The sequence below is a fragment of the Rana temporaria genome, chromosome 7 (genome assembly GCF_905171775.1).
Source record: "Rana temporaria chromosome 7, aRanTem1.1, whole genome shotgun sequence".
NCBI classification, from domain to species: Eukaryota; Metazoa; Chordata; class Amphibia; order Anura; family Ranidae; genus Rana; species Rana temporaria.
In genome coordinates this window covers 149927051-149953880 of record NC_053495.1, presented here as the reverse complement: position 1 = coordinate 149953880, position 26830 = coordinate 149927051, and the positions used below count along the sequence as shown (strand labels likewise).

The 26830-nt window shown below is 42.0% G+C and overlaps 1 protein-coding gene across 1 annotated transcript in view; it reads left to right on the top strand.

Annotated features, from left to right (window-relative positions):
* Positions 1-26830, top strand: part of DNM3 (dynamin 3) — a 414911-nt gene that overhangs the window by 221097 nt on the left and 166984 nt on the right. The window contains exon 18 of the mRNA XM_040360124.1: positions 26240-26348. Within this exon, the coding sequence (XP_040216058.1) occupies positions 26240-26348 (109 nt within the window). The remainder of the gene's footprint in view (positions 1-26239; positions 26349-26830) is intronic.

The following is a 26830-nucleotide window of genomic DNA, read 5'->3' as shown; positions in this document are numbered from 1 at the left end:
TTTACACTCCGCCACCCCAAACTACGGAGCAAGTGTGTGGGGAATACAGCACTTGGTCCTGTAGTTTGGGGCGGCGGAGTGTAAATGCCTTACGCGCCGCCCGCGGACATTTACAGAGAATATGGGCATGAGTGCTGTAATAAAATCAAAAGGCGATTCAACAAAGTATTAGTTTAAGGTTGTGCACACTTATGCAAACATTTTAGTTGGTTGTTCAACTGAGTTGTACAGTTTATAGGTCACATTAAAGGTGGAAAAAGTTCTGATATTATTTATCTTCGTCTCATTTTTTTACATCACAGAAAACTGACATTTTAACAGGGGTGTGTAGACTTGTTATATCCACTGTATATATTCTTTTTTTCTCTTTTTTACTTTGGGCTCTAAAGCTGAATTGCTCCCAATATGTTTCTTTAATTATGTAGTAAATTTTGCCAGAGCTTTAAGTTTCCCAAGCCATGAAGGTAATTCACTTTCCAGACAGCATTCTCACTTCAGTGTAACACTGTTTCCAAACTTTAGCATACCAGAAGAATACAGTATTATTTTTTCCATATATTTACATTGAATCTGTTGCATTTCCATGGAAACAATGGTAGTGAATTCTGTTGTTGTTTTTGGCAGTTAAGCCTTATTAGGAGTAAATTGCAAAAACATTGTTGGAAAGAGTATTGCTTTTTAGATACAACGAATAACGTAGTCAAATAAATGTTTCTAAACTGCTCCATTTATAATTATCCTTAGTAATTTTTGTCATTCTTGTAGCTGATACATCAAAACAGCTCAGGCTGGTGAAATAAGAGAGGGGGTGGTCAGCAGGAGTGATTGACATTTTAGTTTCCTACTCCAGAGCTCTTAAACTTGTACATTTCATGTAGAAGAACAGGGTGGACCAGGATTTTAGGTTGCACACAGAGTTCAAGTGTGTACCAGGAGGCTTTTTTTAAAATTCCATATAGAAATAGTTGCAGGAACAATTCAGACATTGGCAGAAGCAGGGTTTTAAAAAAGTTTTTGTTCCTTTGCAAAATGTATGGAGATGTCAGCAACTTCAACAGATTCAAAGCAATTACGCAATCTGTTCAAATCTAAACAAAATAATTACAATATAAACATAAAGAAGAAGTACTGGCAGAAGCTTAAAATGCGTGTTTACTCCACAAGGGCTTCGGTGTACATAGCATATGGTCCTGTTAAAATCTATGCAGTGGTTCTGAAATAAAATTACATGTTTATTTCTGTCTGTGCTGGCCCTAGCTCCATCCCGGGCTGAAGCCCAATTTATGGTTGTTCCCATGGAGGTTACCCACCACACTGCTATTTTAGAGGAGAGGGATTGCTAAATGTTGGCTTTTGCTGTGACTGACCGTACTAGAAAGGAATGCTGTTATTTACCGAAACACAAGCCCACAACAACACATGCCAGCTACTACACTAGTCTCTAGTCTGTACAAAGAAGGTTGCAAAGAAGGCACTAAACGATTAAATGGAGGGCTGAAGAGACTGTCAGTCAGAGTTAGTAATGGATTTATCTTCTTCATCCAGCTTGGTTGGACAGCCATGGGAGGAGGGTGGTGGTGAGGTTTTGAGATGTCTGACCACGCTACTCAGCAGCTATTGCACAGATTTGATTGAGACTTAAGACAGCTGTACATGGATCAAAATTAGGCCGGTTCAGCAGGGACCGGCCGAATTTGGATCCATGTATGGGCAGGTTGCTTGTACAGAATTTACCAATTGACATTTTATACACCTAGCCTGTCGGGTTTTTCCCAAATGAGTGCTTCTGCTGGCTATAGCATATATTATTATTATTATTATACAGGATTTATATAGCGCCAACAGTTTGCGCAGTGCTTTACAACATCAGGGAAGACAATACAGTTACAATACAATTCAATACAGGAGGGATCAAAGGGCCCTGCTCGTTAGAGCTTACAGTCTAGAAGGGAGAGTCAAGTTAAACAAAGGGTAGTAGCTGTGGGGGATGATCAGATGGACAAAATAAAAATACAGTTGTTAGGTGTGGGTAGGATAGGTTCTCTGAAGAGGAGGGTTTTCAGGGATCCTCTAAAAGCTAATAGAGAATGGGATAAACGGACAGATTGGGGTAAGGAGTTCCATAGGCTTGGAGAGGCCCTGGAAAAAGTCCTGGAGATGAGCATGGGAGCAGGTGATTAGAGAGCAGGAGGTCTTGAGAAGAATGAAGAGAACGTTTAGGTTGGTATTTAGAGACTAGGGCCCGGATTCACAGACACTGGCGCATATTTATGCCGCCGTAGCGTATCTCCTTTATGCTACGCTGACGCAGCGCAGAGAGGCAAGCACTGAATTTACAAAGCCAGTGCTTCCAAATCTGCGCTGGGTTTCCAAGGCGTAAGTCAGCGTAAGTGGAAGTGGGCGTGAGCCATGCTAATGAGGCGTGACCCCATGCAAATGATGGGCCGAGCGCCAGACAGATACGTATCGCCAACTGCGCATGCGCCGTCCCATGGGCGCATCTCAGTGCGCATGCTCACAATCACGTCGGAACAACTGCCTAAGATACTTCGGATCACTGCCTACGGCGTGAACGTAACCTAAGCCTAGTCATATTTACGTCCTACGTAAACATCGTAAAATACGTCGGCTTGTGTTCCCTGGTGCAGCCCTTTGCATGGATGCTGCTGAGTTACACCTCCTTTATGGGGCATAACTTTACGCCGGACGTATGACTTTACGCGCACTGCGTCGGACGTACGTTTGTGAATCGGCGTATCTCCCTCATTTGCATATGTGAATAGAAAATCAATGGGAGCGCCAAATATGTCTAAAGTAAATATGCGACCCCTCTCTACCGGCATAGGCAAGTTACGTCAGTCGGATGAAGCTTTTCAGGTGTATCTTAGTTTCTGAGTCAGGCGCATAGATACGACGGCGCATATTTGCACTTACGCGGCGTATCTCGAGATACGTTGGCGCAAGTGCTTTGTGAATCTGGGCCTAGGTCAGTGATTTAGCTGGGAGCAGAGTTGTGGATGGCTTTGTAGGTAGTTGTTAGTATTTATAGCACAGTGGGAATGATTCCCCCATCCACCTCGAATGTGTGAATGGGGGAATTGGACTTTTTTTTTGTTCATTCTGCTGGTTAAACGGAAAAAAAAAATAATTATGTATGGTCTTAGTGTTATTTGCATTTGGTCTCCTGGTGGCTTCCACTTCTGGTGATGCTTCTTCTTTAAACATTCTGGCATATTTTTGTTACCTATATAAAAGAAGCAATACAAGTATACAATGAATATACAAAGTTAAATATTGGTAAAACCAAAGAACTTTCCACTTTCAAACTAAAAAACTGAACAGTCAAAATCTTTTTTTAGCTTAATTTTAGAACCAAACAAGATAATGGCTTATCATTTAACTTGATACTTGCTTCTAAAATCATAAAAATAGAACTGCAGTTTCATACCTCAGCCTAAAACAATACAGGTATGTTATTTGGCCTGCACCCAAACCTGCCCTAGTTTGTGTGTCTGTATGACTGCAGGTTGAGAGATTTTCTTGTAAGTTCCCTTGAGGAACTGCAATTCCTCATGAAGCCTTGCCCCTGATCAAAATGCCATCATAAGTTTTCCACTGCTGTAGTCTGTCCAGGGTTAGGGAGTGTTTACAGTGCTGGTGTCCAACACATGGCATGCCAATGCTCTGACCTCAAATCAGGTTTGGAGCACAGTGGATTGCACACTGCACACCAGTGGCTCCAGAAGGCTTTAGTACTGAAACTGGTGACTGTTATTCACAGCTGTGGTTTGGCACTAAGACTGAAGAACTGAACCAATCACCTCCTGGGCTTCTGATCCTGCAACAGATTGCGCTGTAGAAACACTATGAGATCACTCCTTACAAGCTCTCTGTAGCTGAGCAGTGTAGACAATGTGAGGGGAATGTATCCAAACTGGATCAGCCAGAATCTGTAGCAGCTGTATATGGCATCCAATTAGCTTCTATCTTCAGTTTGTTCGGTTTAAAAAACCCTCACATATACCCAGTGAAGTGAACAGCCTCAGATTATACACAGGGATGAAACAAATCTACCTACAGTGCACCCACACGGTCGGGTGCGGAGCACTTACCTCATCCATGGTGGGCAGCGGGCATCATGGCTGGCCTCCCCTTCTCTCCTCCGTAGGCATCACGGGCGGTGGGCATCATGGGCGGCTTCCCCTTCTCTCCTCCATGGGCATCACTGCACAGCGGCTTCCCCTTCCCCTGCTTGGCAGCTTCCGTCTCCTCCCTCCTCCTCCCTCCTCCTCGGCGACCAATTGGAACGCTTCTCCTTTTTGGTCCAATCAGGAAACGGGTTTCAGACCTGCTTCCTGATTGGCGGGGAGGAGATTTAGTGTGAAAATAGAGAATATTCATTCGCTATTGTCACAAAACTGTGTGGGCTCATTTCGCAGTGCTCTGCGCCCCGAGTCCACCCTATTTTGAAGCCTATAGGAGCCTCTGGCTCTAATTATGCTGGGCATACACTATATGAAAACTCAGTCGAAATTCAGTCATTGGGCCAGTTCGTTCATTTTTTGGTCAGTTAATGGGCATAAAATCAATAATCGTTGGGACGTTTTTAAACCAAAAATACAAAGGACAAGTTTATAAATTTTCTGCCGAATGAACAATAAATTGAACGGTTATTGTGTTTCCCGTCCGAACTGTTTGCACTAGGTATATGTAAAAAAACGAAAAAAATATATTCATTTATGTCCAATGAATGATTTATTGGTCATTACATGATGGCACTATCGTTGGCTCTGCCAGCCAACTGTCCGTTTTTCAAAAATGGGTTCGGCCAATTTTTTATATAGTGTATATGCATAAGACCCCATACACACTATTAGATTTTTTGCAGATTTTTGTCTTCAGATTTACCAAAACCATATAGAATGAGGTCAAACCTTATTGCCCTGTACACACGATCGGTTCATCCGATGAAAACGATCTGATGGATTTTTTCATCAGAATCCGATGAAGCTGACTTTCCTCAATCTTGCCTACACACCATCAGTTAAAAAAACGATCGTGTCAGAACGCGGTGACGTAAAACACAACAACGTGCTGAGAAAAATTAAGTTCAATGCTTCCGAGCATGCGTCGACTTGATTCTGAGCATGCGTTGATTTTTAACCGATGGATTTCCCCACAGACAATTGTTTTTTTCTATTGGTTTTTTAACCATCAGATCATTTTAAAACAGGTTCTAAGTTTTTTCACCGATGGGAAAAAAACTGATGGGGCCCACACACGATCGATTCGTCTGATGAAAACGGTCCGTTTTCATCAGACAAACCGATCGTTTGTACGCGAAATAAGAGTTTTAATTTGTATGCAATCAGGCAGGCTTTAGGCTGATTGAGCCTAAGGAACCTGTGATCTTGGAGCCCAGTGCTAATAGCAGTGGTGCTGCTGACAAAAAACCTAGGGGGCTCAGTATTTCCGATCATTGTGTTTTTGAGAAGCTGATTTCCCCTGCATGGGCAACTATTGTGTAAACAGCTTGCTTTCCTTTTTTCCTTGTCAACATATCTTTATTATGTGATTCAGAAAAAATTGTACAAGCTTGCTTTCCTTTTTTGATAAAACTGGGCTACCAGGCCCCTAAACTGCAAGCTTTGACCGACTTGTCTTCATAATGCATTTACCACATCACCCCATACCAGAAATGCAATAGCTGGGTAAAGAGAGTATTTTATGGTTACAGCTTGGGTGTTTTGTATTCCATATAAAGATTGTAAAGGCCATTTCAGCTTTTTTAGCCCCTTCTTGATGAGCATATGTATGGCCTTGCAGAAGTGGGTATTTATCCCTGTGGCCTCATATAGACGTAGCTGCGTTTATGTTGAGAGTGTGCTGCACAGTGAGCTCCCAGCACAGAGACTGAGTTCTCACCAAGATCATTGGCCCAGATTCAGGTAGAATTTGCCCCTTTTTTACGGAGGCACATGGCAGCGTTTTTGCCCTGCGCCCCGCAAATTTACTGCGCTGCGCGCAATTCACGGAGCAGTAGCTCCGTAAAATGCGTGTGCGCTCTTTAAAATTGCCCTGCGTAAGGGCGCCTAATGTAAATGATCCCATAGGGGGCGGGAATAATTTAAATTAGGCGCGCTCCCGCGCTGAGCGTAGAGCGCATGCTCCGTCGGGAAACTTTCCCGACGTGCATTGCGGCAAATGACGTCGCAAGGACGTCATTTGCTTCCAAGGGACGCCATTCACGAATCACTTACGCAAACGACGTGAAATTCAAATTTCACGACGCGGGAACGGCGGGTATACTTTAGCATTGGCAGCCCCTACTATTAGAAGGGGCAGCCTTACGCTAAAGACGCCGTACGGAAACTCCGTAACTTGCGTACGCAGGGCCCACTCAACATTGTGAATCGGTGTTAGTATGCAATTTGCATACTATACACTGAGCACAATGGGAGCGCCCCCTATCGGTCATCGCAAGAATGCAGCCTAAAATCTGCGTGGCATAAGAGCCTTATGACACGCAGATTTTAGGCTGCAGTCGGCGTTACGATGTTCCTGAATCAGGAGCATTCGTAACGCCGGAGCAAGTCAGCAATTGCGCTGCGTAACTATGGTTACGCAGGCGCAATTGCTCTCTGAATCTGGGCCAGTGTGTTTTAGGTAAGATAAACAAAAGCAAAATGCTCTTGATTGTTTCTGTGCCTTACTAGCCTTGATTACGTATTGCCCTAAGCAAATAACATACATATGTAGTTGTAGTATCACTGAGATCATAAGTGCCGGTTCACACTACAGCGACATGGAAGTTGGCACAACTTTGCAAGGCAACTTGAGGCAACTTCAAGGCAACTTTAAAGCAACTTCAAGTCACCTCCAGGACAGGCAACTTTGCCAGTGGCCAATCAAACAATAATCAGCTCTGTGGGAGGGAGGGGTTTGCCTGAGAAAACTATTTTCTCTTCCTGTAAAGTTGCTTCAGTTAAGACAATGATCCGACTTTGGAGGCAACTTCCATTGAAATCAATGGGTACAAGTTGCCTAGAAGTCGCCTTGAAGTAGTACAGGAACCTTTTCTGAAGTCGGAGCAAATTCAATAATGTACATTAAGACGGCTCTCATTCAATTACATTTTTCATGTCGCGCGACTTGGAGTGACACAAGTCGGATCTCAAGTCGCGGTAGTGTGAACCGGCACTAAGGAGCAGGAGAATTTATTTTGGGTTGTTCTTTGTTGGTACGTGCTAAAAAAACAATTAAGCCCTGCGACAGAGAGGTATAAATAGGGTTATCCACTTCTCAAAAGACAACCGACTAATGACAAGGGGAGAGATGGAAAGAGAAGGGATGCAGGAACTAGACTTTTTGAGGCTGATGCAATTAGAATCATTTCTTCGAACAAAGGCAGGTATTTATACAATAGTCAGGACCCCATCTAAATTCGAGCAGACATGTCTAGAAGGGAAGTCAATAAGACACTCTTTGTCCCATTTCTACGCAATATTAGTAAATCTAGATATACCACAAGAATTTAAATGTATACAAGCATGGGAGAGAGACCTGAAACTAACATTCACACAAGAACAAAAAAATAAGATCCTGAGATTCACGCATTAAGCATCAGTAGCAAGTAAATATGAGGAGGGGGGATATAAATTATTAACAAGGTGGTATAGAACACCAACGGTACTACACCGAATATACCCAGAAACGTCAGAAGTCTGTTGGAGATGCCTGGAAGCGGAAGGGACATTAGTGCATATTTGGTGGGAGTGTAGAAAAATACAGGAATTCTGGCAAATGGTAACAGAAATAATTGATAAAATTACAGGAGTTAATCTGGCGGATAGACCTTCGGCGGTTTTACTACTAGACATTCCAATGACAATGGAAAAATATCAAAACTCGTTAATAAGACACCTTATCATAGCTGCAAGAGCGTGTATCCCAGCCTTGTGGAAGGAGGAGTTGCCTCCATCAAGAGCACAATGGCTAGAAAAAGTGGCAGAGATTCAACAAATGGAAAACCTAACAATGACACTGAAAGATCAGGACAAGAGATACCAATCGATTTGGGCCCCATATGAGAGGTATAGGGAGGGGCTAGGGAGGGGGAGCGGGGAATAGCCAGCAGAGGCCCTTTTTTTTTTTTTTGGGAAGAGACAGAAAGAAAGAGAGGAAAAAGGAGAAGTATTACTAAACCAGGATGGAAGTGGGAAGGGGGATGGTGGGAATCTTTTTTTTTTATTTATTTTTTCTGACCATCTCTCTAATAAAAAATTAAATTGGGGGGATCCGCGCTTAGGATAGGAAAAGATTAAGCTGCTGCCTCCCTGACAGGTCTCAAAGAAACCAGAAGTTATAAATAGGTGGGTTATAGGGTAATGGCGCTGCTTATGTTTGTTTAATAATTTTATGCACTATGTCCTGTGTGTGATGGAATATCACATTTGTAGGGGAGCTCCAAATGTTAGGAGAGGCCAATGAGAGTGGGTCTCCTAGACCTGCGTATCGTTTAACCAAACGTCCAGGTGCTACCCCCTGATGCTGTTTATAATCAACACTGGTGACCCAATGATTTATTGGTTGTTCCAGGGGAGTTGATAACCGTGTTCCAAAGGAGTGTATGGTCAGCCAATGAATTGTATTTCAATCCTGTGTACCTATGTCTGCTGAAAATAGGTATATCCTAAAAAGGTGTCTCAGGTGAATCCTAGGTGTAACCTCTAAGTGATAGTGCGTGCTGTGACACACACTTACAGTGTTCTGTGAGAACCAAATTGAAATATATAAATGTAAAGCACTAGAGATATATTGATAGTGAAGTGCCCCCTTGGACACTATTAGTGATGTTCACGATTAGCACCCTAGAACAGCGGTGAATACAAGGTGACAAACACACTTGGTGTATATAAAGTATTATTGCTGTGAGCCTAAATGTAGATTAACTATATTTAGCGCAATAATAGAAGTGAAAAGAAAAAATAAAAAATAAAAATAAAAAGTAACACTGCGAAGTGATATAGACTACTGACAATTAATGTCGGCTATAAAATCAAAAATAGTGTGCAAAAACAGAGCAATATCTGGTTGTAAATAAATACCATCCCTCAAGAGGGTACACAGAGAAAAATGTTAAATATTGTTATATGGGTTGGATGTTGTTTAAATGTGAAAAAAACAACAGCAGTGAAAAGTGAACATGTGAGGAGTGAAGTTGCACGTCTAGGCTAAATTGTATAAAATAAACAAACAACCCTCAGTGGGTGACAATGCTTAATTGCTGAGACGATCTCTCAAATGAACGTAAACTCAAAAGACCAAACTAATGTTCAGTTTGGGAACAATGTGTCACTGGTGCCAAAGTACATATTAAAGAAAAAACAAAAGTAGTGACTTCATGTGGCTATCTTCTTGATGAATTTTATGGTGACTTATGTGCTCCCCCTGTTGGGTCCCCACTCACCGGACGTTGGCACCCCAAGGGGCAAAAGGCAATGGTGGTGGTACCTCGATGTTAGTGGTTGGTTTTTATTTCCAAACGGCAGTAAAATTCTTTGCCACCTCTGCAGAGGGGGAGGGAAGGAAATCCAAGCAGCTTCCAGGTGTCCCAAGGATAGTAATCAAAAAGGAAAGAAAAAAATCCACATAGCGTGACACTGCGTTGTGCAAGTAGAAAAAGATCACTCTTCTTTATTTAAAAATATTGTAACCACGTACAAATCTGCTAGTAATGTGGTGGTTTGAACATCTTCACCAGTAATCCCAAATCCCCGTGGGATTTAGCAGAAAAGTGGTTTCTTAAAAAACATTCACAGGGTATGTTTTACAAGGGGAAGAAACAAAGGGGTATATAAAAAAAGGAAAATTAAAAATAAAAATAAAAATCAAGAGTCCATTAGGTCAAATTGCAGATGAAAATGAAAGTAGGCTGCAATGACATATCCGGTCCTATTCACGAGCTGTTTAAGCGGAGCCTGTGTCATACGGTAACGCTGTGCAGTCAGCAGCAAGCGTTCGTGGCTTCCCGTGCAGGTAGATCGCGGCTCGGAGGACTCGGATACACTCAGCTGGTGGGCCTTTGATAATCGCCTTTGATAACGTCTTACGACGAAACGCGTCAGGTGACCCAGACGCAAGCACATACGCACGTACGGCCCACCAGCTGAGTGTATCCGAGTCCTCCGAGCCGCGATCTACCTGCACGGGAAGCCACGAACGCTTGCTGCTGACTGCACAGCGTTACCGTATGACACAGGCTCCGCTTAAACAGCTCGTGAATAGGACCGGATATGTCATTGCAGCCTACTTTCATTTTCATCTGCAATTTGACCTAATGGACTCTTGATTTTTATTTTTATTTTTAATTTTCCTTTTTTTATATACCCCTTTGTTTCTTCCCCTTGTAAAACATACCCTGTGAATGTTTTTTAAGAAACCACTTTTCTGCTAAATCCCACGGGGATTTGGGATTACTGGTGAAGATGTTCAAACCACCACATTACTAGCAGATTTGTACGTGGTTACAATATTTTTAAATAAAGAAGAGTGATCTTTTTCTACTTGCACAACGCAGTGTCACGCTATGTGGATTTTTTTCTTTCCTTTTTGATTACTATCCTTGGGACACCTGGAAGCTGCTTGGATTTCCTTCCCTCCCCCTCTGCAGAGGTGGCAAAGAATTTTACTGCCGTTTGGAAATAAAAACCAACCACTAACATCGAGGTACCACCACCATTGCCTTTTGCCCCTTGGGGTGCCAACGTCCGGTGAGTGGGGACCCAACAGGGGGAGCACATAAGTCACCATAAAATTCATCAAGAAGATAGCCACATGAAGTCACTACTTTTGTTTTTTCTTTAATATGTACTTTGGCACCAGTGACACATTGTTCCCAAACTGAACATTAGTTTGGTCTTTTGAGTTTACGTTCATTTGAGAGATCGTCTCAGCAATTAAGCATTGTCACCCACTGAGGGTTGTTTGTTTATTTTATACAATTTAGCCTAGACGTGCAACTTCACTCCTCACATGTTCACTTTTCACTGCTGTTGTTTTTTTCACATTTAAACAACATCCAACCCATATAACAATATTTAACATTTTTCTCTGTGTACCCTCTTGAGGGATGGTATTTATTTACAACCAGATATTGCTCTGTTTTTGCACACTATTTTTGATTTTATAGCCGACATTAATTGTCAGTAGTCTATATCACTTCGCAGTGTTACTTTTTATTTTTATTTTTTCTTTTCACTTCTATTATTGCGCTAAATATAGTTAATCTACATTTAGGCTCACAGCAATAATACTTTATATACACCAAGTGTGTTTGTCACCTTGTATTCACCGCTGTTCTAGGGTGCTAATCGTGAACATCACTAATAGTGTCCAAGGGGGCACTTCACTATCAATATATCTCTAGTGCTTTACATTTATATATTTCAATTTGGTTCTCACAGAACACTGTAAGTGTGTGTCACAGCACGCACTATCACTTAGAGGTTACACCTAGGATTCACCTGAGACACCTTTTTAGGATATACCTATTTTCAGCAGACATAGGTACACAGGATTGAAATACAATTCATTGGCTGACCATACACTCCTTTGGAACACGGTTATCAACTCCCCTGGAACAACCAATAAATCATTGGGTCACCAGTGTTGATTATAAACAGCATCAGGGGGTAGCACCTGGACGTTTGGTTAAACGATACGCAGGTCTAGGAGACCCACTCTCATTGGCCTCTCCTAACATTTGGAGCTCCCCTACAAATGTGATATTCCATCACACACAGGACATAGTGCATAAAATTATTAAACAAACATAAGCAGCGCCATTACCCTATAACCCACCTATTTACATCTCTCTAATAACTCTATGATGTAGTTTAAGCAGGTAGTGGAACTACAATGTATAATCCTGTAAAGTAATACTTGAAATAAACAAAAAAAAAAATCTGTTACCATTAACCACTAAATGAAAGCCCAATACTGGAAAAACAAGGTATAATTCATCTGGATACACTAGGTAGTTTTGGTGATATGTTCAGTTTTATTAACATGTGTCAAAGTTGTGTTCAGGCGTTAAGCGAAATTTAATTTAAAAAAGTCTCCTCCTTCTCTCCCTCTCCTCTATAATTACTGGAAGCTTTTTTTTTTTTTTTATGGGTGCGGGGTACCTATTTCTGGCAGATACCCACTCCCACTTCTGCTTAGGCGAGCCCAGTGAAAGTTCAGCCCCCCTTCTTGCCTGCAACCCCCTGTGACCTGTCACAGGTCTCAGGAGTACCGTTACCATTCAGAAAGCACAGCATGTTTTGCACATTGAGAGTGGGGAGCTTGCTTTAAGCCAAGTGGAAGTTAAACCTGGTTTCCCATACTCAAGATGGCGGTCCCAAATCCTCTTTAAGATTTGTTATACCCTGTATCATGAATGGTTAAAGAATGGGGTAGGGGAATAGATAGAGCAGATTTGAAGAGATACAGGAAATGGGGAAGTGATGTCAATTTTGAGTATGTTTATTCTCCCTAGCCAAGTCATATGTATAAGGAAGGGAGATGGTTCTTTGGAGCAAGAACGTGTAGTTGGGAGAGATCTGAAGGTGTATGCGTCCCAAGATATTTCTTTAAGGAATACAGTGACATTGATGTTTTATAAGGTCCAATAAAATAACACAGACAGTGGTATATAATTACTACTAATAGTACAAACCACCACTCACAAACGTACTAAAAAGAGTGTGTTATGTTTGTAAATAAATAAATGTGAATTGAACCAATTATGTGTGCAAAGGGCGTGATATGACTTTGCATGTGATTCCAAAGCACTTTCTTTTACTCAAGGGGCCAGCACAGAGCTGATGAATGTCAAACACAAGCAGGTGGGTACCATTCAGAATACGGAAAGTGTTACTAAACCCAGGACCCTGCATTCACTATATCTGGTCTTCCACAGTACACAGAACACGGAAATGCAATAATTTAAGTAAATATAAACTGCTAAATACCCTTTCTCATCAGCAGTTAGAGCAGTATTGTGACTTCTATCAGTGTCTGGCTAAAGTTTGTAGGAGTTTTCATTCTCCTATGATTGTCCCATGAGATTGCAGGACCGCTGACCTTCTGTCTGGACAGTGCTTATTGGCCCTGTGTTGATCACATGCACTCTCCAAGAAAAATAAATCTCTCTAGCAATACACACCAAACTGAGGATTTGCAGCTTGTCCCCTAACCTCTGTACTATCTGGAGATTGATTTGGGACTCTGGAAGAAGGGGAGGATCAGAGGAGACAAACATTCTCATCCATGTGGCTATCATTTTCTATGGCCAGGCTTGGTGTAATTTTGACAAGACCACCAAAGCTTGATTAGGAATGCAGGAGGGGGTGTTGTTGGCCAGTGGATTTAGAGTGAGTGAGTGAGTAACTTGTATAGCGCTACAAACTAAATCGCCTCAAGGCGCTCTATCCAATGTGGTCATCCAGCCATGCTTCAGAACAGGTAGGTCTTACATTTTTTTCTGAAGGCCCGTAGTTCCACTTTGAGGGACCATTCACACTTGTACATTGTGTCAACATTCAGTAAACTGTGCGTTACCGCAATGAAGGCCCCCTGAACCCCTTTAGGGAAAGGGAGCCTTGACTGATTGAAGCATTGCATTACAGTGGGTGTTTATCTAAATCAAGGAGGATAAGTGGCTTTGTCAGGATTGTCTACAAGGACATGAGATGATAGGGCAGAGCCTGAATTCTATAGAAAGGTTATGTTAAGGCATGCCCCTCTGGCCTGAGGATCATGACAACAAACCTGCTATGTGTGCAGTGCCATTCCCTTTACAATGTACAGTAGAGTGTAACATATGACATACCGCACGCAGTGTGCATTGGGTAGCTAAAAAAGTAATGTGCCTGTTTAATCTGCTGTGGTGTATAATGTATTGGCAGTCCATTCAGAATCACTGTACTGCCTTAAAGGGGTTGTAAAGGTTTTTTTTTTATTTTCTAAAGCTAGTGCATTGTTGGTTCACTTACCTTTTCCTTCGATTTCCCTTTTTAAATGTTTTTTTTTGTCTGAATTTCTCACTTCCTGTTCCTCCTCAGTAAGCTGTTCTAGCTGACTAACCCCCAGGGGGTGATGGGGGCAAGTTTACAGGAAGTGAGAAATTCAGACAAGGAAAATAAAAATTTAGAAGGGAAATTGAAGAAAAAGGTAAGTTAACGGACAATGCACTAGCTTAACCACCTGAGACCCGCGCTATAGACGAAAGACATCCACAGCGCGGCTCTCAAGTGCCGGGTGGACGTCCCTGGACGTCCTGCTATTTACATTCCTGTGCACTGTGCCCGGCGCTGCGCGTGCCTGGCGGCTGCGATGTCCACCAGGCTCCCGTGATCGGCGGTGACAGGAAGGACGTGGAGCACTGTGTGTAAACACAGAGCTCCACGTCCTGTCAGGGAGAGAGGAGACCGATGCTGTGTCCCTTGTACATAGGGACACAGCATCGGTCACCTCCCCCAGTCAGTCCCCCTCTACACACAGTTAGAACACACCCAGGGAATACATTTAACCCCTTCCTCACCCCCTAGTGTTAACCCCTTCCCTGCCATTCACATTTATACAGTAATTAGTGCATTTTTATATCACTGATCGCTGTATAAATATGAATGGTCCCAAAATGGTGTCAAAAGTGTCCGATATGTCCGCCGCAATATCGCAGGCCTGACAAAAAAAACGCAGATCGCCGCCATTATTAGTAAAAAATAAAAAATAGAAAATAAATCATAAATCTATCCCCTATTTTGTAGGCGCTATAACTTTTGCGCAAACCAATCAATATATACGCTTATTGCGATTTTTTTTAACAAAAATATGTAGAAGAATACGTTTTGTCCTAAACCGAGGAAAAAAATATTTTTTTGTAAAAAAAAATTGGGATATTATTATAACAAAAAGTAAAAAATTGTGTTTTTTTTTTTTGTATATAGCGCAAAAAATAAAAACCGCAGAGGTGATCAAATACCACCAAAAGAAAGCTCTATTTGTGGGAAAAAAATGATAAAATGATAAAAATATAATTTGAGTACAGCATTGTATGACCGCGCAATTGTCATTCAAAATGCGTCAATGCTGAAAGCTGAAAATTGGTCTGGGCAGGAAGGGGGTTTAAGTGCCCAGTAAAGTGGTTAAAGGAACCTATTTAGAAAATAAAAAACGAACCTTCACAACCCCTTTAATGCAATGGATGTTAGCGCGCAATATAATGCGTGTTACAGTATATACATTAATGCAGCAGATTGCTAAAGTGTGAATCAGCCCAAACAGTATGTATTCTGTAAAGCCTTTTTTGTTAGTACTATATGGATGAAATAAGAATAAATAAGGATATTTAAGCAGTCTATTACATTAAGGTACATTTGTGTATTTAGGACTTTGCATAATCTATATTTATATATATTCAGAGTAGATTCAGTTGATTTTTTTCTTTTTTGGCTGTGCTTATGGGAGCACCTAAACCGCTAGCCACAGAGGCTAATTCAGCATTACCGTAAGAAATGTTTCATAGAAAGTAAATGGGTTAATCTAATGAATGAAGCTCTGCTTTGGAGTGGCCTTAGAGGGGGCACACCCAGTTAGAAAATGTTAGTCACTCATTGCAGCTAACTCAAAGCAGATGGATCGTTTCATAAAGAAAATAATTCCAGAGACATAACGTCTTCCCTTACTGTCCCCAACTTTCTCTTTCTCTACCCCACGCCCTCTGAGAATTTATGAATTGCTGTACAGGGCACCCAGACTGCACTACATACAATTAAATGTATGTAAGGTATTTTATATACCGGTACTTATTGCTTTTTTTAATACATTAGTGTGTTTCCATCGCTAACTGAATGTCCATTAGTTCAACTTTGTCATTAAAGAAAATCTGTACCAATAAATGTAAGCAAGCTACTATTGCTGACCTCTCCTTTTGAAATATCTAGCTGTTTGGCTTTTTACCCAAAGGAAGTTCTGACATTACTGGGATTTTAGTGGATACATATGCTCGTTCCAGGTCAATGACTCAGAAAGTAGAGGCCATTGAATCAGCCAGTTATCTAGAATATAAGGCAGTCTGCAATATCATATGATCAACAGTTTGCTGTTCTCTGTAAAGAATCTTTAAGGCCTCGTACACACGACCGAACATGTCTGCTGAAACTGGTCCGCAGACCAGTTTCAGCGGACATGTTCAGTCGTCTGTACGTCCGACCGGACAATTTTCTGGTGGATCGGACAGGTTTCCAGCGGACAAATGTTTCTTAGCATGCTAAGAAACATGTCTGCTGGAAGCCTGTCCGTCGGACATGTTCGGTTGTCTGTACGACTCATCGGACATGTCCGCTCGGCCGAAAGCCCTCGCATGCGTCGAAGTGATTCAACGCATGCGTGGAAGCATTGACCTTCCAGGGTCGCGCACATTGCCGCGGCGACAGCGCGGCCACGTCACCGCGTATCCTCTCCGCGGGGATTTTGGTTTGATGGTGTGTACAACCATCAGACCAAAATCCGGCAGCGGACATGTCCGATGAAAAGCTGTTTGTGCTGCAATACACACCTTCAGTTCAGAGCTCCAGTACTTCTTTGACACTCCAGGATTGTCCTTGGTTGCCCAGGTTTAATAACAACCAGCTTTAAACTCACTTCCTCTGAGTTCAGCCGATCATGGTCCTCCTTTCTCCAACCTGTGACTGGTCAGTGAAGGAGGAGCAGCACAATGATAAATAGAAGCAAAAAGGTATGGACAGCCGCACTCCGATAAATGTAAAAAAACAATAAAAGCCTTTAATGCAGTAAAAAAAACACTGCACAAACAGAGAAACAGCAAACGGTGGGATGATATATACTGACGCGTTTCACATTGTTATACAATGCTTAGTCACAGCGCTATGACTAAGCATTGTATAACAATGTGAAACGCGTCAGCTATATCATCCCACCGTTTGCTGTTTCTCTGTTTGTGCAGTGTTTTTTTTACTGGATTAAAGGCTTTTATTGTTTTTTACATTTATCGGAGTGCGGCTGTCCATACCTTTTTGCTTCTATTTATGCTTTGTGCATTGCCTGCACCCACACTCACCACCGAGGTGCACTCATCTGGAGCAGCGGTCTCTTTCCCCAGCAGCACAATGATGATTTAATCCCTTTGCCACTTTGCTTTCTCATGCTATCAGCAGAGGCGGCTCTAGGTTTTGTGAGGCCTTAGGCAAAATTTAGACACAAGGCCCCACTCACGCCCATAATGGATAAAGTTTCCGGGCTGAAGGAGCAGCTCAGATACAGAGGACTGCAAGAGGCTGATGCAAAATCACATTCAGATACTTACCATACTTTAAATGTTCTGCTGTTATAATAATTTTCAGAACATTAATTCAATTGTTCTAGTTGCTAGTGGGGTCACATTGAAGTTCGTTTTCCAGGGCAGAGAACATTCAAAGGAGCAGGATAGGAAGTGCATAGTAACCAACCAGCTTCTAACTTCATCTTGTTCAATTAGGCTTTTTACAATAAAACCTAGAAGCTGATTGGTTACTATGCACCAGACCTGATACTGTAGAGAGCATACATCAGCAAAGTAATAGAAGCCCCACCCAAAGATCTTTCTCTGCAGAAGCCAACGAATGGTGAAAGATCATGTGACCACACAATAGTGCTGCAGGAATAAGATACTTCGAGGTAAAAAAAAAAAAAAAAACTACAGTGGCCTGATATAATTTATGTGAATGAATTATGAAAATCAACACTTTTCTGTTTAGTATTACTTCAAAGAAGAAGTAAACCCACCAAAAAAAAAATACACCCTGCAAGAAAAAGGCATAATGAGCTAGCATGCATGGCATACTAGCTCATTATGAATTACTTGCCTGAGATCGAAGCCCCCGCAGCGACCCTTGTTCTTCTCCTCCACCGCCGGAATCTCACTTCCCTGTTTTAAGGCTCCTGTGACTGGCCGGAGCCACATGTGCGCGGGAGCCGTCAGGGACGGCACGGTCCCATTCAGAAACGGCACGCTTAGTGCGCCTGTGCCTTTGTCTACGGCACGCCGTAGACATCTGTGCCGTCTTTCTTGCAAATATCTCCTTAACCGTGTTTCTTGCACCTACAGGTAAGCCTTAAGCCCTACACATGGCCGAGAATCCCGTCATAAAAAAAGTTGTTTTTCTCAACGGGATTCTTGTCAAGCTTGACGGGATTCTTGTCTAGCTTTCCTTGCATACACACTGTCAAGCCAAAATCTCGTTGTTCTCAAACGCGGTGACGTACAACACGTATGACGGCACTATAAAGGGGAGGTTCGATTCCACTGGCGCCACTCTTGGGGCTGCTTGCTAATCTCGTGTTACCGCGTGTTAGTAAAAGTTTGGTGAGAGACGATTCGCGCTTTTCAGTCTTCGTGCTTTTCAGTCTGTTACAGCGTGACGAATGTGCTATCTCCATTACGAACGCTAGTTTTACTGAAGGTGCGCTCCCTTCTCATACTTGATTCTGACCACGCGCAGGTTTTTAAGACTTGAAAAAGCATAAACACGAACGTTTTTCTCGTCGAGCCCGACGAGAACCACGATGAGAAAATTGAGAGCAGGTTCTCTTTTTTTCTCGTCAAGATTCACAACAGTTTTCTCGACGAGAAACCATACACACGAACGGTTTTCTCGGCAAAAAGCTCTGCCAGCAGTTTTCTTGCCATGAAGATCTAGCGCAGGGGTGCACAACCTTTTGAAGAGCAAGGGCCACTTAAGCAACATGGTAACCAGTCGAGTGCCACAATGAGCAGAGCGGGCAGATGACAGGTCACGGCTACGCTATGGCCCTCTGATCCGCCCAGACGAAAGGGTACCGGCTCTGTAGAGGAAGCATCGGCTTATGGGACTCTGCTCTGCAGCCGCTTTCTTCCTCTACCACCAGCTTCATTCACAACACTGATGCTGTGGTATGGCGGGTCGGCAACCTGCAATCTGGGCTTGCGAACCCACTATTACAGAGCAGGAGGTCGCGGGCCACATGTGGCCCCCGGGCCACTGGTTGGCCACCCCTGATCTAGCGTATGGTTTGGCGAGGATGTTGAATTCCCTTCCACAGGCGGTGGCTTCAGCGGGAAGCATCGATAGTTTAAAAAAAACTATTAGATAAGCACCTGAACAACCGCAACCTACAGGGATTTACAATGTAATATTGACATATAATCACACACATAGGTTGGACTTGATGGTCTTTTTTCAACCTCACCTACTATGTAACTATGTTTGTGCAGCAATTGTATATGCTTTAGTGTTTTATTATTTGCTATATACGTTTTTTTTTTTCCACAAAAGTGGTGTTATTCTTTAAACAAGTGGTTGAGATCTATTGTCAAGGCCAACCTGCAATTATCAGCGTCTTCCTTTGTTATCCCATCTGACATCTTTCTCATTTAATGAAACATTTGGATTGAAATACTAGGTTGGAGAGAAAGAGCAAGGCAAGTAAAGGGGGAGCTGTAGAACATCATCTAGCAGGCTGTATTCATTATGTTTTCTGACAGTTTGCTTGGCTGCTATGAGTTACTTTCTAAAATTTGAAAATGGTTCATTTCTATTGAACTTTCTGAGATATTTTATATCCCCTTAACTGAGCTTATATAATGAATCGAAAGTATTCCAAATGTTTGCTGTGGGTGTTTAGGAATTCCATAAAATGAACAGACTTGATCTTGTGAGTTCTTTGTAAACTCCGATCATCATAATCACCCTGGTTGTATAATAAACATTGTTCTCCGTCTTGCTTTGGTTCTGCTGGAGGTAAAGCTCTCACTTCCTGTAATCACAAGCGCTGACCTTGAGTTGTTTGTGAAATCATGGGGTTGAGAAGGTTTCCTTGGGAATGTGTTTGCATTGACCTTTGATTAATGCATATAATTATCATTCCCTGTTGTTTTTATTTTCCCTCTAAACCACCCAGATTGCAATTACTATTAAGTTGCTTTTTTGTCAAACTGTTGTAACAAATATTTTAATAAATTATTTTAATTATGATTGCAGATCATTTTGAGGATATCATTTGGAAAATAAAAACTCTTAAAGCAGAACTCCACTAATCACTGCACGGGCATTTAACCACTTGCCTACGGGGCACTTTCACCCCCTTCTTGCCCAGACCAATTTTCAGCTTTCAGCGCTGTCACATTTTGAATGACAATTGCACGGTCATGCAACACTGTACCCAAATTAAATTTTTATCATTTTTTCCCCACAAATAGAGCTTCCTTTTGGTGGTATTTGATCACCTCTGCGGTTTTTATTTCTTCCGCTATAAACAAAAGAAGAAGGACAAGTTTAAAAAAAAACACAATATTTTTTATTTTTAGTAAAAATAAATATCCATTATTTTTTTTTAAACACATTTTTTCCTCAGTTTAGGCCAATACATATTCTTCTACATATTTTTGGTAAAGAAAATCGCAATAAGCGTATATTGATTGGTTTGGGTAAAAGTTATAGCGTCTGTTTGAATAACTGTAACATTTATGCACTATCAGCACTGTCTCCTATTGCAGTGTCCTCCTCTGTGTGTTACTTATTAAAAAAAATGCTGTAAATACCTAATTTCAGAGCGGCAATCTGCGATCACATGACCGACCGGCTCTCTTCTCCTCCCCCCCTTCCCATCAGCAGGGGAATCTCGGTCCCTCCCACTGCATCTTTCAGAGCTGGCCGGGCCATTTGATCGCCCGCTTTGAAAAGAGGTATTTACAGCATTTTGTTTTATAAATCACACACAGAGGAGGACACTGCAATAGGAGACAGTGCTGATGGCGCATTAGGCTCCCTTCACATCTCCGTGTTCCGAACCGCAGGCGATTCACCGCGATTCTGCCCATGATTCACAAAAACTGCAAATTGCGGTAAAAACACGCAAACAGAATTGCGGGATGCCTGTCGCCCATAAGAAATACAGGAGCTTCTTATGGGCAACGGGCATCCCATGATTCTATTTGCGCGTTTTTAGAGCAATTGTCGCAACTGTAAGCCTAGATGTGAACAGAGCATAAATGTTAGAGTGACCTAACAACCTCTTTAAGCAAATAAAAAAGCACCTAAAAAGCTAACCAAGAAAAAAAAAGAAATCTTAAATTGATGCTATGTGAACGGGGACATGTAAAAAACATAAAGTAGGTGTTATCCCAATTTGGCTGCAAACGCGGAAATGCACTTTAGGCAGCCTGCTTTGCAGTACACCTTTTACTTTTCCTATTAGGCAAAGTAAGGGTTCTCTTTATAAAATAGTAAGTATGTGTGGACAACCTTGACTGCCTAAAGAAGATCATCTGTGAGAATGCAGTGAAAGTAGTACATTACGGAAGCAATTAAAGCATTTGTAAAGTATTTTTTTTATTTTTACCTTTTAAACTAACAAACCTGTTATACTTACCTGCTCTGTGCAGTAGTATTGCACAGAGGGGCAGAGAACCTCCTCTTCTGGGATCCCCCACCAATGCTCCTGGATCCTCCTCTTCTCTGTGTGCCACCATAAGCCCCCTTCATATTGTGGCACACCTGGGGACTCGTGCTGCCGGCCTCTATAGACTATAAAGACACAGAATATAGACACATAAAGTGAGCCTCGGCCCTGCCCCTTGCTCCCTTGTCACAGGACTTGGCTGACAGCATCAAGAGCCAATGGTTCCTGTTGCTTCAGCAAAGCCTGTGAGATTGGGGTGATCCACTACAGACAAGCACATCGCTAGATCAAGTGTGGGCTCAAATAAGTATAAGGGGAGGGGCAGTCAGGGGCATATACTAATATCTAAACATTTTTTACCCTAGTGCAGGCAATGCGGTAAGGTAAAAAAAGTTTAGGCTTTACAATTACTGTAAGAGAGTAATAGTTATTCTGAAGTAGGAATGAGTGATTTTATGAGTGAGTGAGTGAGTGAGAAACTTATATAGCGCAACAAATGCGAACTTAATCGCCTCAAGGCGCTGGCGTCCAGAGTTGTACAGGTCTTTCAGAAGAGGTGGGTCTTCAGTTTTTTCCTAAAAACCCGATGGTTTTCTTCCAAGCGGATGGTCGTGGGTAGAGCATTCCAGAGCCGTGGTCCTTGGACCGAGAATCTACGTTCTCCCTTAGATTTGTAGCGAGATTTGGGGATTTGGAGAAGGTTTTGGTTGGTTGATCGGAGCACGCGCTGGGTGACGTAGGATTTTATTTTCTCGCTTAAGTATTGAGGAGCTTTACCCTGTGTACATTTGTGGGTGAGGCAGAGAGTCTTGAATGTCACCCGGACCTGTACGGGCAGCCAGTGGAGGGACCTCAAGGCCGGGGAGATTGGTTCCCACGGCTTTTTACCAGTTACCAGTCTGGCTGCCGTGTTCTGGACGACTTGTAGACGTGTAATCTGGTATTTCAGTAGTCCTAAGTAGAGGGAATTTGCTTAGTCGAGTCGTGAGTTGATGATTGTTCCAACCACTACTGCCGTGTCCTCTTCCGGGATGAAGGGGATGAGTCTACGCAGCATGCAGAGCAGATGATGAGAACCGCTGACGACTGATCCTATTTGTGCATCCATCGTCATGTCTGCGTCAAAGATGACTCCAAGACTTTTCACTTTATTGCTTGGCGCGATGGTTTGTCCGAGGATGGTGGGTGGTGTCCATATGGTCCTGGAAATGGATTTCCTATTTTGCGTGAATATTTTTTAAATTAAAAAATATTGTCATGCAGATCTGCTTAGGCAAAGTTTGCTTGGAATAGCTTCTTGTGTTGCTTATGATGCCCCCAAGATATCCCTGGCAGGGGCATCAAAATTTAGGAAACAACAGAATTGTACATAGCATGCTGCAATTGAAGGTTTTAACAGCAGTGGATGTATGGCAACTGAGCATGTGCTGCCAGCTTTACATACTGGGAATATTTGTCTGTGTTGTTAGTTTAACCAAAATATTTTCCCACCATATTGTGATTGATCTGATAATGATCTACAATGTACACAAAGCTGTATGCAACCATTATGCCGCGTACACACCATCACTTTATGTGATGAAAAAAAATGACGTTTTTAAAAACGTCACTTTAATTGACTGTGTGTGGGGGAAAACGTTGTTTTATGTCTTGTAAAAAACGACCAAAAAAAATTGAAGCATGCTTCAATTTTATGTGTCGTTTTTCAAAAGTGCACTTTTTACTTCACAGAAATTGACCATGTGTAGCAAAAAACGTTGTTTTCTAAGACGTTTTTTCATCCACGCATGCCCAGAAGCTACTTATGAAGCAAGCTTCAATGGTAAAACGTGGTGGAACGTAACCTCACTTTGCAAGATCATTGTGAGAAAAACGATGGTGTGTATGCAACTTCGTCTTTGAAAATTGAAGTTTCAAAAACGTCATTTTTTACTTCACAGAAAGTGTCGTTTTTTTTCATCACATAAAGTGATGGTGTGTATGCGGCATAAGAGTAGGGATCAGAATGCATACAAGAAGGATTCTTTCTAAATGGTTACCATGAGCTATCATTTTGCTCTTTGCCTTTTTAAAGTGAAATTTACTTATAATACACACTCCTCTGCTAGTCGGTAACTTCACTCTGCTATATTTTGAGTTAAAATGACTGTATCCTGGTCCAGGGCCCTCCCCAGTGGGCAGAGGTGGTAATCCTGATTTTTTTTTTGTCCAATGTGGAGGACAGTGAATTGCTTAAAGTGCATTTCCATGTTTTCAGACAAAATTATATACTACTTACTATACACACACAGCCCCTGTGTTCGGATCCGTGCACCCATTCTTGCCCACATGTCAATCTGTCGGACATGCGATTGTGGCTGTGCTGACCCTTGGCGTGAATCCACTTCTGTGGGCTACTTGCATGCAGCTCCAAGGTGGGCTCGCGCTCATCTGCCACCAGCTCTGCATGGAGGATGGCACTGATCTGTCATTTAAATAAACCCTAAAGCTTGGAAGAGGTACTTTTGATTCGTAAAAAAGAACAAATACAGCGGTGTAAACGTCATAATTCTTACCATTAGTGCTTTTGCAGAATTCACTGATCTGAAATCCTACTCTTTACCCCCAGGGGCCTCTGAGGCCCCTGAGGATGCATTTTTTCTTGCAAATTGCGAAGGGTAGGATTTCAGAGCCAGATTGTTCATTGTATGTCCTTTTAACTGCTTGCCGACCAGCGCACGACTATATATACGTCGACAGCATGGCACGGACAGGCAGAAGGACGTATATATACGTCCCCTTTAAGAAGCAGGCATTGTGAGCGTGCGCTACATGACTCCAACCGCAGGTCCCGCGGACTCGATGTCCGCGGGCATACTCGCAAAAGTGTCACGGTGAGGAAGAAGGGGGAAAGTATGTAAACAAGCATTTCCCCAGTCTTCCTAGTGACAGGACATTGTACACAGCTTCCTGTAATCGGAAGCTGTGATCACTGTAGTGTCACACACAGCCCATCCCACCTACAGTTAGAACACATCCCTAGGCACACTTAACTCCTTCAGCGCCACCTAGTGGTTAACCCCTTCACTGCCAGTGTCACTTTCACAGTAATCAGTGCATTTTTATAGCACTTATCGCTGTAAAAATGACAATGGTCCCAAAAATGTGTCAAAATTGTCCGATATGTTCGCCATAATGTCACAGTCACAATACAAATCACTGATCACCGCCTTTAGTAGTAAAAAACTATATATTAATAAAAATGCCATAAAACTATCCCCTATTTTGTAGACGCTATAACTTTTGCGCAAACCGATCAATAAACGCTTATTGCGTTTTTTTTACCAAAAATATGTGGAAGAATACGTTTTGTCCTAAACAGAGGAAAAAAATGTTTTATATATTTTTGGGGGATATTTATTATAGCAAAAAGTAAAAAATATTGAATTTTTTTCAAAATTGTCGCTATATTTCTGTTTATAGCTCAAAATATTAAAACCACAGAGGTGATCAAATACCACCAAAAGAAAGCTCTATTTGTGGGGGGAAAAAGGATGTCAATTTTGTTTGGGAGCCACGTCGCACGACAGCGCAATTGTCAGTTAAAGTGACGCAGTGCCCAATCGCAAAAAGTGTCCCGGTCATTGACCAGCAAAATGGTTTGGGGCTGAAGTGGTTAATAAATACTACACTATGAGGCATATCGTTTCTTTATGGCCTTTGGAATTTTGGGATGTATGAATGGAGCTCTACCCTGTAAAGTGAGATATTATGAGAGGGAATCCTCGCGCTGAAACCTGTGGATATCCCTCTTTTCACCTTTGATGCCTCTTATGATCTTTTGCTCGGTGAGTGTGCACTGCATTGGGGTGAAAGCTGGTGGAGGCTGGTGATCGGCAGGTGCACTTATATTTTATGCATGGAGTGTAATTTATCAGAGTGGTAACAGTATCACACCGTATTATTTAAAAAAAAAAATCTGCCTATCTGGAGTTCCAGAGATAAGGATAAAAAGAGAGGATTCAACATACTCCACATGAGTTGCATTATCAAAGCGTGTTTGCTACACTTAATAGTGTAGCGACAAATTCTGGTAAGCCTTCAATCCCTTTGGTGGTTGGACACCTGTTCAGATATCACCTTGTGGGAATGAGTATTCCTTCTTGCGATTTTCAACATGCGATTTACACGCGTTTCCGCGTGCTGTGCATAGGGCAGCCCTATGCGCATTTGTCGCCCAAAAAAAGTCCTTTTTGGATGACAAGCTTAGTGTGATTTTTAAACGCGAGTTTTGCCGTGGTTTCCATGCAGTTCGGTTTCACAACAATCACGGCAGAACATCACCACATTTAGGGTGCCATTAAGAATAACGGCACCCAAATGCACGGCACACATTTTGGGAATCACAGGCAGAATCCTTCCACAACGGACATAAGAGAGATACAGGCATCTGACACATACCCGTAAGTGTCAGATGCTGTAAATCATATTGGCACCTCTAGTTTTGCAAAACAGCCAGCAAATTGTGAATATTATATTCAACAGGGGCACTAATGATAAGTATTATATTATATTATATTGTATTTTAAAATGCTGTATTTTTTTTTTTAAATAGTTTTTAAGGTAATGAGAACATCTCCTTAGGAACAATAATTTGTGAAGAAAGTTATTACCGCTATCTGAATTTCTAATGTGTAAAAGCCGTCACACTGGATGAAAATGCTCACAGTTTATCCCTATTTGACTTTCTTACTCCTCTCAATTTTGTGGTTTTTAGGAATGTGTACAAGGATTACCGATGCCTGGAGCTGGCCTGTGACTCCCAGGAAGAAGTAGATAGCTGGAAAGCCTCTCTGCTCCGAGCTGGAGTCTATCCTGATAGGCTGGTAAGGACAAAAAAATGATTTGAAGATGAAAGCCAGCTTTCACATCCCTACAAAGCATACCGCCATACAATCACTAAACAAGTATTTTAGTCTAGTAATTCTTACATTTAGAATACATTAAGAATATACTATAGAAAATGGAAGTATAGATATATATGTGTTGTTATACATCTTCTCAGTGGGGTTGATTTACTAAAGGCAAATGGACTGTTCCTGATGACTGCCATTTCCTAATTACATTCCGAACAGAGGATATTGACATCTGAAAACGCTTTGCTATCTTCTTATAGCCTTCTCCAGCTTTGTGAGCTTCAACTATTTTCAGTTTCAGTTTTCTAGACAACTGCTTAGAAGAACCCATGGTGCTGATTGTTGGGGCAAGATCAGATGAGTCTGGGCATTTAAAACCTTTGAGATTGACATCACCTGGTCTTCCCAGACGATGATTGAGAACAATCCATAACATTGGCAGGTCTCAGCTT